The sequence below is a fragment of the Schistocerca serialis genome, chromosome 6 (genome assembly GCF_023864345.2).
Source record: "Schistocerca serialis cubense isolate TAMUIC-IGC-003099 chromosome 6, iqSchSeri2.2, whole genome shotgun sequence".
NCBI classification, from domain to species: Eukaryota; Metazoa; Arthropoda; class Insecta; order Orthoptera; family Acrididae; genus Schistocerca; species Schistocerca serialis.
The window spans coordinates 101,648,303-101,663,210 of NC_064643.1; the positions used below are offsets into that span (position 1 = coordinate 101,648,303).

The window sequence follows — 14,908 nt, forward strand, 5'->3', positions numbered from 1 at the left end:
AAGAAAACAGCACCCAACTGGCCCATACAACACGGTTTTGTCTCGTTTCCAACTGCCTGCTGGAAAGGTTTGTCCACATTTTTAAAATCAAAGTGGCACCAACATCATGGTCTCGATGACAAGCTTACCTCATTTCCTGTTTGTATTGCTCCACATCACAGGACAGGACTGCAACAACCACAGTTCTTCATTGTTCATCCCTCCAATCATTCACCCCCACACTGATAGCCTCCCAACCATTGCTATTCTCCTCAGGATGACATGTGTGCAGTGGTGTTCTAAAAGGGCCACCAACACTGGCTGCTCACTCATGTCACCTGCCTGCTTGGCAGAGCCAAGGCCAAGATCCAACTGACAGATCAAACCAAGAGCCACAACTGCCTCAATCCAGTGCACCCAAGATTTCTACACGATTTTTGTTCACGATCTGGTACATCCAGCACCCAGGAATGGCAGCCACCACCACTGGTGGCAATATCTTCAGGGTCCAGCAGCCTCAAGAATCAGTCTCCCAGCTGACTTGTCTTTAGCAGCCAATGCCCCTGTTCCAGATGTTGACAGCAGTAGACTGGGTTTGCCACAATCTTCTGACATCAGTAGCAATGATGCCTATATGCGTTGCTATCTCTCCTTGAGGGTGGGTAATGAGTGGGGATGGGGAGGGGGAGGGGTGGCTGCTATATCTAGACAAAAAGCGCACCAAGATAACAATACAATGCCAAAGGTTGCCTAAATATGAGAGCACAGGGACAAGAACAAGCCCAAACAACCATATCCTTATTATAAGAAAAACAACACCAGGCATGTTATTCAGGACAATTTAGGACACTGCCACTGTGACTCAGGGCATTCACACTGCTGGCACTTAAAACCAGCATCATCCCTAAGAGGTGCAGCTAACATGGGGACAATTGTTTCCTCATATCACATGGCCGAAACAATCTGTGATGAATTCATCTGCCAGCCAGCACTTAAGCCATCACGTATGTCATATCAAGCAGCTGGAGCCACCAGCAATCTTCGTCTTCTCCAAGCTGAGACTTGGCCTCTCAACGTTCGGCGTCCAAGGTTTTGGTACTTGGAATGTTAGTGAGATTGTGTTCAGAGATCATCTCACCTCATTGTCCTTAAGACATAGACTTCATCAGCTATTTAGTGAACTAGATGCTCTAGGCAAATTGTCTAGCCTATGTTAATTCTACAAAAGTGTTAAACTGAGGCAGTTACTTTGACTGCTACGCTATTTTGTATTCTGGTTCATTAATGCTCCAGGATGGAGATGAGTGGATTTATGTTAATATTAGTAAACCTATTGTTTGTTGTCTTCCCGAGTGTAAGTTCTTCTGCGGATCACTTCAGCTGAACTCAAATGCTGCACCCCATGTACTAGCACTTTTATGTTTTTTCCCACGTAACTGGTTTGCTTACATTAGATTTCTGTTTTAGTATGTTCACAGCCACTAAAACGTGATTATCCAAGCACTATTGCTTTTGTAAAACATGGAACAGGTGCAGGGATCAATGTTGGCCTCAACAATATCACCTGAGGTTTCCAATTGATTGTCTCGCATCAACTCCACGGAAAAGGGTGTTGCTACTGCCGTTCCCAGCATTCATCAGGAAAGCAGAACCATAGGCCATCCACACTGTCCATGTAGAACAGCATTTCATTGTCCCTGGACACTCAGGGGATACCCAGCAAGCTGCTTCTCTGTTGGCTTATGCAGGGGCTAATTAATGTCTGTTGCTTCTTGCAGCAGTTAAATCCAGAAGTAGAACTATATGGCTTAATCTATGAACATGTGAAAATGTGCTTGTTGGAATATTTTGAGTCTCAAGTTCAAGTGCCACCCAAGGGGGCATACACTTTTAATTATCATAAATGAAACAGACAGTCCTACTGGGAGTGGTCAGTTTCACTACAGTAACTTACCTGGGATTGACATTTTCTGTGCTCCAATGCTAAGTGCAAAAAGTCATGTGCTGACTCACTGGTTAGGGATACAATTGTAGTACATTCCCAGGAGAGGGGCCCCAGAATAACTTTCTCAAATTAAGTGACCCATCTTTAGCATCCTGACTTCCATTCATTTAGACTTTTGAGTAGTCAGTCCTGTCACAGGTATTTGACACCCACCCCACATGCAAGACTCCGGCTTGGTCCTGCCCCCCCCCCACCCCCCTTCCCCCCAAGCACATTTTTCTACACACACACACACACACACACACACACGATATACTAACTCTGGCCACCTCAGCACGACAGTGGTAATGTATGTATGAATTCTGATTTGTGTGTGTGTGTGTGTGTGTGTGTGTGTGTGTGTTTTCTACTTTAGAAGAACACCTTTTGGTCAAAAGCTCAAACATACAACAGTTTTTTGTCAGGCCTGTCTGTGACTCAAAGCCTCCTTTATATGGTGAGAAGCAATTTATCCTTTTCATAATGTTGCCATCAGTTAATTCTGTTTGATGATGACTACAAGGCATTATGAAAGTCATAATGGTCACTGAAGATAAAGTGATTAACTTTAAATGGCTGAAATTTGCAATGAAATGACAAAAAAAAGTGTATTCTCAGCTTAAGAGAGCTATTTTCAGAGAAAATTATTTCTGTCAAAGTGTACTGGGATGGAAGAGAGAGTCTAACTGCATGGAAATGGGTTTACTGTCCCTGTACAAATTGGTACAGACTTTCTTGTGTCTCAGGAACCCGCTGTTACCTGGAAACCACTTCAGTCACTGGGTGGAATCTACTGACTTTCTGTCGCCACTGCTGTTCCAGATTAGAAAGCATGGTGTACTGAACATCATGACTGGGGCAACTGGGAGAGAATCATGCTAAGGGTTCTAATGTCAATGACAGTTTAATGTAAAAAGCATTTTTAGCCACTAGGCAGTATACTGTTTCCTCTAAATCACTTCATGTAGCTGCTGTGATGGCCAATGGCAATCTTCTATTTGCCTAGTTTGTGATAGTGCGCAATGGCTAATGAGCTTGAAGTTGAGAAAATGTTAGTCAGTAAAATTTCTTCCTTCCCTTACTTATTGGTATAGCTAAAATGTCTAACATCTTACCATGGCAAATTTGGAAGATGACAATACTTTAGAACATGAAAAGCATCATGATCATTGTGAGATCATCATAGCTTATAGCATTCACAGGGGAATGGCATTTTCCTACGATATTAAAGGCACATGTCAATCTTTTATGCTGTGCAACAAGTTCTGACATAATTTTCATAAGTAACAACTATTGCCCCCACAGCATTTCCAATGTTAATAACACACTGGAGAGTGAAGGCATAATGTGAATGGAATGAACTGCACTTTGGTCAGACTTTTAACTTCAGTGTGAACCTTGAACCTCTGCCTACAGCACTCTTTGTAGAGAATGGAACTTTCTTCACTGTATCTCCCCCCTCCCCAATCAGTGCTCCAGCAAGAGTTCATAGACTGTATACAAAATTGTCATATTGTCTAGATATTCTAATGGTCATTTTTATGTTCCAATACTCCCTTTTAAAAAAGCACAATGCAATACCATTGTTGTTAACAAATGTCAGGCAGTGTAGTTGGTCACAGGTCTCTACTGAATTACCCTGCCCATTAACATCAACCACAACTATGTATTTTGACTATATGTCAAGATAACTGCATCAGATAAGCAACTGACTTTCTCTTTGAAGAATCTCTTCAACTCTTATCAAAATTCTAGCTATTCTTAGGAAAAGTTAACAAGTGTATTCAATTAACATACGGCAGTACTGCATTCATCTAGCATTGGTAGGTGCTTGCTCCAAATGGAAATTTGAATAAATGCTAGGTGAAGCCGTGTTACTGAAAGATTGATGTTTGCTCAGTTCTGGGACTTACTTCCACGCCATATTCAAGTTCCATATTTGACAGTGCTGTGTGTGAAGGGAAGAAGGAAGGAAGATTAGGATTTAATGTCTTGTTGACAATGAGATCATTAGAGATGGAGTTCAAGTTTGGGTGGGGAAGGAAATTGGCTGTGTTCTTTAAAAGGATACACACACACACACACACACACACACACACACACACACACACACACACACACACACACACACACACAAAAACAAACAAACAAACAAACAAAGGGAAAGAATAGGAGGCATGACCAATGGATCCATAAGTGATTTCATAAATAAAGAAAACTTTCCAGATAAACAAACTGTGCATAGATTTACAAATATGACATAGCTCCTCCAATAATTTTACACAGTATTCTGACATATCTTCATCTCTATAAAAATTGCTAAAATACCTTACACCCACCCCCCTCTCCCCCTATTCTGATTATCACCTCATTTATCTGTAATTTATGACAGTCATCATTTTTCTTTCTGTGCACAAAATGTGTACCACACTTTCACTTCTACAGTTTACCCTATCTACTGCCCCTCCACAGCTAAATACATTACTGTTCAATATCTTCAGATATCATTAATCTGTCTTTTCCTAGTACCTCTCATTTTGTCCCTCATCTGACAATTGTAACCAAGTTTCAACTGCTTTCAGTCTCTCCATTTGTGATCAAATTATTAGTGTAATATTTATGAAATTTTAGTTTTTTTCCTGTGTACTTCACTAGCACAACATAGATCTGTCTCCTACACTGAAGTATGTACTCCTCACATGAAAAAAAAAACAGCTGTTTACCTCATCAGGCCCATTCTTGGCTCTGACCTATTATCACCATCAGGGAGAATTACAGGAATCCCACTTCTACAAGTAAGAGGCAACTCAGACTGCCGCTCAGCAAGTGCCAGCTGAATGCCAGTGATATCTACATTAGGATGTGTATTTGCCAGATCACTGTTTAATATTTGGTTTGGAGTCTTTTTCAATACCTGTAAGCAAAAAAGACATTTAGTCAGACTTGCAGTTATGTAAATTTCTCTCATGGCAGAAGCACATTTCTTACTAACCTCTTTTGTGGGATTCGTGATCAGATGCATCAAGAAGTTCTTCTCTACTTGTAGAAGTCGTGGTAACTGTCCAGCATATTCAAGTTTCCTAGTTGTGAGTTTGCTGACTTCATCTGGGGGATGCTAGGGAAAAAGAAAGACACTGACTACGCCAAGTAAACAGTTCCATGTGTGCAAGGACTTTCTAGAAGAAAAATTCAGAAATATGTATAACTACGCAACTGAAGCTTGAGCACTATTCACCAAATAGGAGAAGCTACACACATCTGTTGTTGTCTCTCAGCAATCCAATGGGAGGCGAGTGAGGCAGGAAGGCAGGGAGATCACTCTCAAGGAGGACTTTGTTCTAAAGCTTAGCAAGATATCTTACTTTCTTATGAGCATGTCTGTTTGTTAGAGCCTCTCACATTTGATGAGTATGGATCTGTCCTCACATTCACAATTAAATCAATATCTGGATCAACAATTTATATATATCTGATCATCAATTTACATACACTTGCCGACAAGCCTTGTCACCGCACTACCCTCAGTAACTAATTCAGAATATTTCACCATTTGCAGTACATGCTGTCATAACCACTTCTATCTATGTTTGTATCAAATACTGAGAAAGTGGTTTGTTTTTCCTTTTTGTTACTGAAGCATACTGGTAAGATGGAACCACAAGCTGACTATTTTCTTCTTTTCCCAGAGCTGCAAATGTATAAGGGGCAGTCAAATGAAAATAAAGACAGATGGAGAGAAAGTAAGTAAACTGTTTATTATGTTAAAGTAATTGCCACAATTGTTAATACATTTACCCAAGGTCAATGCCTCCATGGAAAATGTTTTTGGTTGCCTATGGGACTGGGATTTTACCCAGATGAGCACCTCTTCATTTGAATCAAATCAATGTCAATGACCACTAATGTCTTTCTTCAAGGCTCCGAAAATATGGATATCACATGGGGAAAGATCACGACTGTATGGAGGATGTGTAAGGAATTCCTAGCAAAATCTTTGTAGTATAATCAAAAGAACATGACAACAAAATACCCCCCCCCCCCCATACACACACACATTGTTTTGACTGTGCTGCAGATATTTTGCTAGCAAGCACTACACCTACTCTGTACAGTCCCAGTCCCTCCCAGTGAGATTTTCATATTTTTGGAGCCTTGAAGAAATACATTCATGACCATTTATTTGCTTTGGATGAAGAGGTGATGTCTGGGTTCAATCACAGTTTTAGAGGCTTCTGTAAACATTTTTCCATGAAGGCATTGACTGTCTTCTCTCTCAGTGGAATATATGTATGAGGAGTGTTCAATAAGTAACGCAACACTTTTTTTCTCGGACAATTTCAGTTGAAGGTTGTGGGACATCATTCCTGCTTCAGTTCCTATAGTGTCATGTAGTTCCAACAGGTGGCAGCGCTATGCATATATGAGGTGTGACTGGAAAGTTTTAAGAATGGATCCGCTACTGCTTACTGGCATGAACATGGAGGGTGTGGAGTGAATGCTCTCTGACAGGAAACTGCATTTCCTTTATTCAGTTAGTTGTGGCAGCTGGCTGTGTGCGGGTCTTTTAGGGCTTGTTGCCGGATTCTGTCTGCGTGAAAATGGGCGAGAAACAGAGCAACGAGATTGTGTGAAATTTTGTTTTAAAACCAGGAAATCAGCTTCTGAGGCTTACGAACTATTGAAAACAGCTTTTGGAGATTATTGTATGAGCCAGTCAAATGCTTTTGTCTGGTTCAACAGATTTAAAAATGGCCGCGAATTACTTGAAGATGTACCATGGTCCAGCCAACCTTCCACTTCAAAAAAGAATGAAAATGTGAAATTTCGTGACTTAGTGTGCTCTGATCGTAGACTTACAATTAGGGAGATGGCTAATGAACTTAATTTAAGTTTCTATGCTGTTCTGTCAATTTTAACTGACGATCTGAGCATGCGTCTAGTGTCCACAAAATTCATTCCAAAAGTTTTGTCAAGTGACCAGAGACAATACTGACTTGAAGTGTGCCAAGAACTGATTAATCAAACTAAAAATGACCCAGATTTGTTAAATATGGTAATTACAGGTCACGAATCATGGGTATATGGATATGATCCTGAAACCAAAGTGCAGTCTTCACAGTGGAAGACTTCGGGTTCACCACAAGACCTGCCAAGGTTCAGTGCTTGGTGCAGGGAGAGGTAATTTAGCCTCAACATAAACAAATGTAATACATTCTGTATACATAGAAAGAAAGACCCATTACTTTATGATTACACGATTGCAGATCAATCAATGGAAGCAGTCTCTTCCATAAAACATCTAGGAGTATGCATAGAGAGTGGTTTAAAGTGGAATGACCATATAAAACTAATCGCAAGAAAGGCATATGCCAGACTGAGGTTCATTGCAAGAAGCCTCAGGAAATTTAGTCCATCAACAAAGGAGGTAGCTTACAAAACCATCGGTCGGCCAATACTTTAATATGGCTCGCTAGTATGCAATTCTTACCAGATAGAACTGGTAGAGGAGATAGAGAAGATCCAAACTAGGGCAATGCTTTTCTCCAGCGAAGGGTGCTACTTATGCCACTGACGCTTCTTAACTGCTTCAGTGACTTCCGGCGACCAACAAGGGACTGCCTTATGCCTTGGGCACCCTAAAGAGCGTGGGATCGCACTTTCTGCTGCAGAAACAATTGTTGTAGTCACCCACTCAACCATCACATCGATGTCACCGTGTGGGGGAGATTCAACAGTGACAGCAGAGGTGCAAGTTTCCCAGACCGCCTTGTTTAAAGCCCATCTGGGCAGACATCCATGGGCCTGACACTGGGGCAGTGACAGGAAGATGGGGGAAGAGACTTACAAGCAGTCGTTCTTCCCACGCACAATTCGTGAATGGAACAGGGAAGGGGGGATCAGATAGTGGTACAATAAGTACCCTACGCCACACACCATAAGGTGGCTCGCGGAGTACAGATGTAGATGTAGATTATAGTCACCACGGTTCCTGTAATATCCCTTATAGCTGTGGAGGGCAGGGGTCCACACTGACGGGAACCAGGTTTCCTGGAGGGCAATGCAGATAGCAGGTGTAAAGCTTAACAGTTGCCGTAGTTCAGCCAGGTGGTGGAAAAAACTGCCACAATTCCACTGGAGGATGACATCGTCATGAGACTGGGAAGGTATGGAACATTCAACAGGCAGTTCACATCTCGGGGTCAACTGCTGCCACCTACTTATTGCCCGAGTAGTCTATATCCATTGTATCCGAGGGTCTGGCAAGATCTAGGTCCTCAGCGGATGCCAGAATCTCCAGCCCATCCTCAGACGCAGAGCTTGTGGGTAGTGGTGGGGTGGGTGCCACCGCAATTTCCTTGGTCTTAGGGGTCTTCTTTCTGGATTTCTCTTGCTGCTCCTTGGGTTACCCGCATTGGGAGGACTTCACTCGCTCAGTCTCTGGGACTGAGGATGAGCGCGATGCCCTACGAACAGCTGCTTTTGAGCTCTTCAGCCACTGGCGGGTGTCTTTTTTTCCACTAGCAGAAACCTGGGAAGTGAGTGACCCAAAGGGACCCTTCTTAGAGAGAGAAGCCAATGAAGACTTACGCTTCACCGGCTTAGAAGTGGGGATGGGCATCCCCGATGGTTGTGGGGGGGGGGGGGGGGGGGTGTTGCTCCCGAAGTAGGTGGTGCAGGAGCAACAGGGAGGGAAATGCCCCCACCATCAAAGGGGCAGATGTAGTCTTCCTGCTGTGAGAGGTGAATGGGGTTGGCGGAGCTGATGGTTCCACAACTGTTGTAGCGGCGGCATAAGACGATGTCATACGTACAGGATGTAGGCGGTCAAATTTTCTCCTAGCCTCAAGTGTAGGTAAGTCAGTCCAGGGCCTTGAACTCCATGATTTTCCTTTCTTTCTGGAGAATCCTGCAGTCTGGCGAGCAAGGCGAATGGTGCTCTCCACAGTTGACACAGATGGGAGGTGGGGCACATGGAGTATTGGGATGTGATGAGTGTCCGCAATTTCGACATGTGACACTGGAAGTACAGCGGGAAGACATATGGCCGAACTTCCAGCACTTAAAGCACCATATCAGGGGAGGGATACAGGGCTTTACATCACAGTGGTAGACCATCACCTTGATCTTCTCAGGCAATGTACAAAAGAACACACTGTGATAGTAAACGGTGAGAATACTTTCACAGCAATTGCTTGGATGGTCGTGGCAAGGGGGACAGCAGAGGAGTGGTATCTGTCATCAAGAAAAATAGCCACTCCACCTTTAGCCCTGCCTACTGTAGTATCGTCTTTCCCGTATATGTGGTAGCCCCGTAATGTAGGTGTGTCTGTGACTTTAAAATGCGTTTCTTGTAAGCAGATGCAGAATGGTTTATCCTGGACCAGCAGCTGCAATTCTTCCAAATGCGAGTGATATCCATTCAAATTCCACTGCAACACAGAAGTCCCTACGGAAGCCATTGGTTAGCGATGATGGTTCTTTCCTTTCTTCCTCATAGGCGGTGATTTACCGGGGAGGTCAGGGGGAACGATAGCTGGTTCCGTGTTCTCTAGTTCTTCTGATTGGAAGTCCATTTCTTCAAGAGCATAGTCGCCATTAGAAAGGGAGAGCGCTCGTCGATCCGAAGGCTTACCTACCGCTTTCTTGGACTTAGAACTACTGACAAGAGGAGGAGGCTGCCTGGGTTGCTGGGATGGCTTAGGTGGCTTCTGAAGTTGGGGAGTAGTATGTGGCTTAGGTGGTAGGTCTACTGCTGACGGCTTCCGAGCGACATCAGTTGCAAGTGGAGCATTTCCTCCCGCAGGTACAGGACAAGTGCATGTGATCGTACTTGAATCTGTGGCCTGAGTTTGTGTGAAGGCATCACACTTAGCTATTGGTGTTTTAAGGGCTGATGCAAAAGAAGTTGTAAAACCCAATGGTTGCATGGCTTTGTAAGCCTTTTTAGCTTCACCATAGGGTATGCATCTCTGTACTTTCAACTCTTGAATTTTATTTTCCTCGTTGTAAACCTCACACTTTCTGCTCCACACTGGGTGATCCCCAGAGCAGTTAACACATTTCGGCAGAAGTGTACAAGAAGTCCCTGACTTGTGAGCGGAGCCTCCACAATCGCCACATGTAGCCTTCCCATTACATCCCATACTGGTATGGCCAAACCTTTGACATTTTTAGCAGCGCATGGGGTTAGGAACAAACGGGCGAACCTTACGGCAGATATAGCTGGCAAGGATATATTCCAGCAATTTGAGAGTACTAAACGTTAGAATAAACGTTGCCGATTTTTCCAATTTGCCACTGACTCTCCTCATACAATTCTGCACCTCTTTGACACCCACATTCTTCAACTCTTCACGCAACTCCGCGGGGTCCATCTCCATTATATCGGAGCAGGTAACCACGCCCTTACTATAGTTAACGGTGTTATGCAATTCAGCCTCGATTGGGTAGTCACCTAAGGCCTTACATCCCAGCAGCTTAGATATTTGGGTGGAATTAGCAGTTTCCACCAAAAGCGTTCCATTACGTAGTCGTTTGACACGTTTCAGAGACCCACCAACACCTTCCAATGCCTTGTTAATATAGAAAGGGGATATCTTCTCAAAGCTTCTCCCATTTCGCTTGATTACAATAGAAGTGTTATGGCACACTAATGCCCTGTTACTATTATTCAGACTTCTTTTCGAGAGGACTGACCAACCGAGCTCTCTTTGAGGAGTGGGTGTAGGTGTTGCCTGATGGTACACCCATCCCGTCAGGATTGGAGTTTCATGAGACAGTTCCATAAGAATCCCACAAGACGCTAGGGAAACTACCGTCGACCCAGGCAGAGCCCTGCATGCCTGATTCAACTGGTGTGCGGCAGGTGCCCCAGAGGTTGCTCGCTAAAGAATGTTTCACCTCAACAGCCATTCACCTCCTCAGCACGTAGCACACCTTGAGGGTGAGTTTTTTTTTATAGAGGTGGGTATCTTCCTCGCAGTCCAGGCAGTGAAGTCAAGAACCCCGTTCTCCAAAACACAACATTCCACCGCTGCACTGCACGGTGGTCATTGAAGTATGCCAGGGCTTATGGTGACAGAGGACTGGTGGGGCTTACCAGTCCCAAGCTCAGGAACCCCGGGGTCGCCAAGCCCGCACTCAGCAAATGAATGCCGAGCCCCTGAGGGGTACAATAATTTAGTTTTAATAGAGTTTCCAATTACTGGTAGTCTCTCAGCTCATAATCATTGGTTTGTAGTCATCCAATAATCCTGACAATAAAATGCACCCTACCCACTCATGTTTCCCTTCAAAATTCAAAGTATTTAATTTATTACAAATGGAAATTATTTTGAATATTTATTCTCATGTACAGTTCTCCAATCAATTTGTGAGGAGTGTAGTCAACATACCAATTTTCCTGTAAAGTCCTCAGTCTTCATATACACTACCTGTTTTAATCCGTTCCAGGTGTCTTTGACAGTGGTTGTGTTCTGCAGGTGCATGTAAATTGCTGAATCAAATGCAATTATTATTTTGGCTCTACCATTGCTCACTTCCAACTTATCTGTTGTTTCACCTAAGGTACATTCCCATGGCTTTTCTATGTTGAAGATACATTTTCATTGCAAATTGTCTCTTATTGTAGTTGTCTCTTCCTGACATGTTTTCTATGAGCAGTGATGAATTTAATGTCATAATTACATCTTCAAACAGATTGCTTATCTTAGTTATTTTCCGTTTTGTAAATTTTAACAAACTGCATTTACTGGGCGGTCTGGGTAGCTTGGGCCCATAATCTATTGTTTTTAGCTTCAGTATTCAGTAAAGTGATTAAGCAAAGCAATCATGGTTGGAGGTAGCACACTTGAAATATTTTGTTATACTAATGCACACACATACCAACAAAAATAAAGTACATTCATGGAAATGAACAGCAAAAGAACAAATGTATCAACAGAGAGTGTTGCCATTTTGGGTCAACAAAAGTGTCCGATTCCACCCATCTGCATTGACCTGTGACATAATAGTGTTGTGGCATATGACGTCACTACAGCATGGAGGTTTCGAGTTGGTTATGTTTGCAGATGTGTTATATTTGATGTGCCCTCTGATGGAGGATGTAGACATGCTGAGTTTAAGGTGTGGTACTGGGTTCATTTGAGTTATTGTTGTCATCGTGCTAACATGGTTTTGAGTTTAGATAGTTGGTGCGACAATGGTGGTTTGTGTAACTGTTTTTAGTCAGTTATTAGAGTTCTTTTTTGTTTTTGTTTTATTCATTGTTTATGTGTATGGCATTTTTGTTAGGTCTGATTAGTTTGTTATGCAGAAAAAAGCTTAATTTTGTTATTGCTTTTCTTGTTAATTATGGATACGATAGTAAAGTTCATGAGTGTATCACTATGTTTTGAGATGGATGATGACATGATGTCTGTCATATAGTTTCTGCAAATTTTTGGTAATTCTTGTTTTTTGTGTGTCATATATTTATGGTAGGCTGGTTTTGTTTTAATTGATGTAGTGATATGGGGTATTTGGGTTTCTGAGTTGCTGATTTTGGTTCCACTTTTCGGAGTTGTAGCTGTTTGTTTTTTGGTATGATGTCTTAAGAAATATTGTATGACTGTGAATCCCAGCCATGAGAAGTTAATAATCAAGAGTGTTGGGTATAGCAAGGCAAGTATAATACTAGCAGTACAAGAAATTCAAAAGAAAAATGTCATGCTTACCAACAAGTGCACAAACACTGCAGCAAAAGGATTTGTTGACATCCCTTCTCCTCTATACAGTTCATGTAGAAGACAAATAGCAGCCATTCGCTGTGTCGGTTTGGGTAATAGATCTGCTTGCTGCAGTAGCAATATAATTGCACATCCCACTATAAATGAAAAGATGAAATTCTATAACTGATTCTACTTCCAGGGTTAATTGAAAATATTCCAACTGATATCTATCAACAAAATGTAGGTATATAAAAAAGATATCCATGGTAAACGCCTCTGACACTGCTTAATTAATGTTCAGATATTAAGAGGATAAATATTCATGTTCAATTTGTTAAAAATTACATGTATTGTCGAAACGCACGCCGAAATGCCTGTTATACGCTTAAACTAAACGCCAATAAATGTACATAAATATTTCCCAAAAGATTAAAAAATTGGGGACTAGTGCAGCAGGGTCATTGTCCAAAGCCGACGGGTTGTATCCCCTGCTACACTAGCAATATTCTATTGACCACAGATACAATATCTAATTAAATATCCTCAGTAAAGTACTCTAAAATAAACGGAGACAAGTGAATAAATATAATGAACAAATTTTATCTATTGATGATATAAATACAGTCGTCAGGTGTAACCGCTGGAGTAACGTAACATACCCTTGTAGAAGTCCTGTTTAGAAAAGCACTGATGCATTTGGGCAGATAATGTTTCCAGTGTCTGGTTATCAACATTATCCTCGCTAAGAATGCTGTCAAAGAAAACAAAACTTACTAGATAATTCACGATATGGTAAAATTATAGCCCGTTATGTATAGTTATGCTACCTTAGTAAAGATGACAATTCTTTAACTGACAGAGACATTTTTTTCTCTTTTCAATAAATCTGGTGTTCTTAGAAACTGGGGGCGGAATGTGATGTTGATGTATGTAGATGTACTAAGTTCATTAGGACAATATGACACTCTCCCGCCACACTACACAAAGCACGCCATTTACATAAAACATATATGTAAACTCAGCAGACGCATCTTTTTTATGTATACAAATCCAAAGATATGATTCCGCCGCAAGAACCTAGATAGATCAAAGATCTTCTTTTACACTTGTGTCTTGCCACAGCCGCCGCGGATTACCGCATGCAACTAAAGCGTCGCCCAAGCAAGTGGCATGACATTTGACGTGGGTGTGGCGCCGTGTGCTGCTGTTTCCACACGTCACTATTTGCAACAACGTTATTCTACATTAAAGTCTTTTTACTCTCTTGATGTATTTCTTTACGTAAACATTTCTCCTTTTTAATTTAGGAATGACACACATGCATGTAATATTTGATATTGAATACTATAGGCTACCTCATCACTGAATTTATTTATACTTAGTTTAATACTGTACTTGTTTTTAGTGATTTTGTATTTTATAATGTGGAATTATAATTTATAATGTGAAATATCTGTAATGTATGATCTGATTGTTTCATACTTCAGTTTCAATGTAGTAAATGCTCAAGTTTGTAATTATTAGCTTATTTTGTTTGGTATACATGATATGTCACAATTTGCAGTTATTACCACATTTAGTTACTGTTTATGTATATGGTTACAATATCTCAATTTTTAATTTTTTTCAACTATGTGAAACATGACTCGTACCATTTCCATGTAGTTCTTTTGTTTATTGGATCAACATAACACAGATATAAAAATTAATGCAGTACAGCATCAACTGACACACACACACACACACACACACACCCACAATAGCGACACAGGCCATGCCTTGCTGCAGTGGCATTAAGAGCTACCTTTGACAACAACGAAGACACTTGCAAAAGAAATTATACATGAAGACGAAATTGCTGTCTACTATGGCAAACCAAGGCTTGTGTATATTTTATCTGTTTATTTATTTATTCATTGATTCTATAGCGTCGCCATGTGGATAGACATATTAAATAATATAAAATGTTAAACACATCAATGTGAAGAACATTACATGTGAAATCTGATTATTATTTTTAATACATGTTATGACTAATGAAGGATAAACGCTGTTTATGTGTGAATAACTGCAAAAGAATTTTACTTATCTAGGCCAAAATAACAAAAATTAATTTTTTTTCCATTTTTTGCTCTAGCTTATACTTTTCCCTCAAGTACATCCATCTATATAACATGTAAAGATTTATTTTAAAAAGCAAAAAGAGATAAATATTTTACAGTAGAGGGACAGTACA

At 41.3% G+C, this 14,908-nt stretch overlaps 1 protein-coding gene across 1 annotated transcript in view; it reads right to left on the minus strand.

The window, feature by feature from the left end:
- The window catches only part of LOC126484415 (CCR4-NOT transcription complex subunit 11), a 91,294-nt gene extending 77,567 nt beyond the window's left edge, over window positions 1–13,727 (minus strand). The window contains exons 1-5 of the mRNA XM_050107924.1: window positions 13,500–13,727; window positions 13,332–13,423; window positions 12,679–12,827; window positions 4,956–5,078; window positions 4,687–4,877 (exon numbers count right to left, since the gene is read on the minus strand). Coding sequence (XP_049963881.1) covers window positions 4,687–4,877; window positions 4,956–5,078; window positions 12,679–12,827; window positions 13,332–13,423; window positions 13,500–13,537 — 593 coding nt within the window. The 5' untranslated portion in view covers window positions 13,538–13,727. The remainder of the gene's footprint in view (window positions 1–4,686; window positions 4,878–4,955; window positions 5,079–12,678; window positions 12,828–13,331; window positions 13,424–13,499) is intronic.
- Between the last annotated feature and the right edge of the window lie 1,181 nt (window positions 13,728–14,908).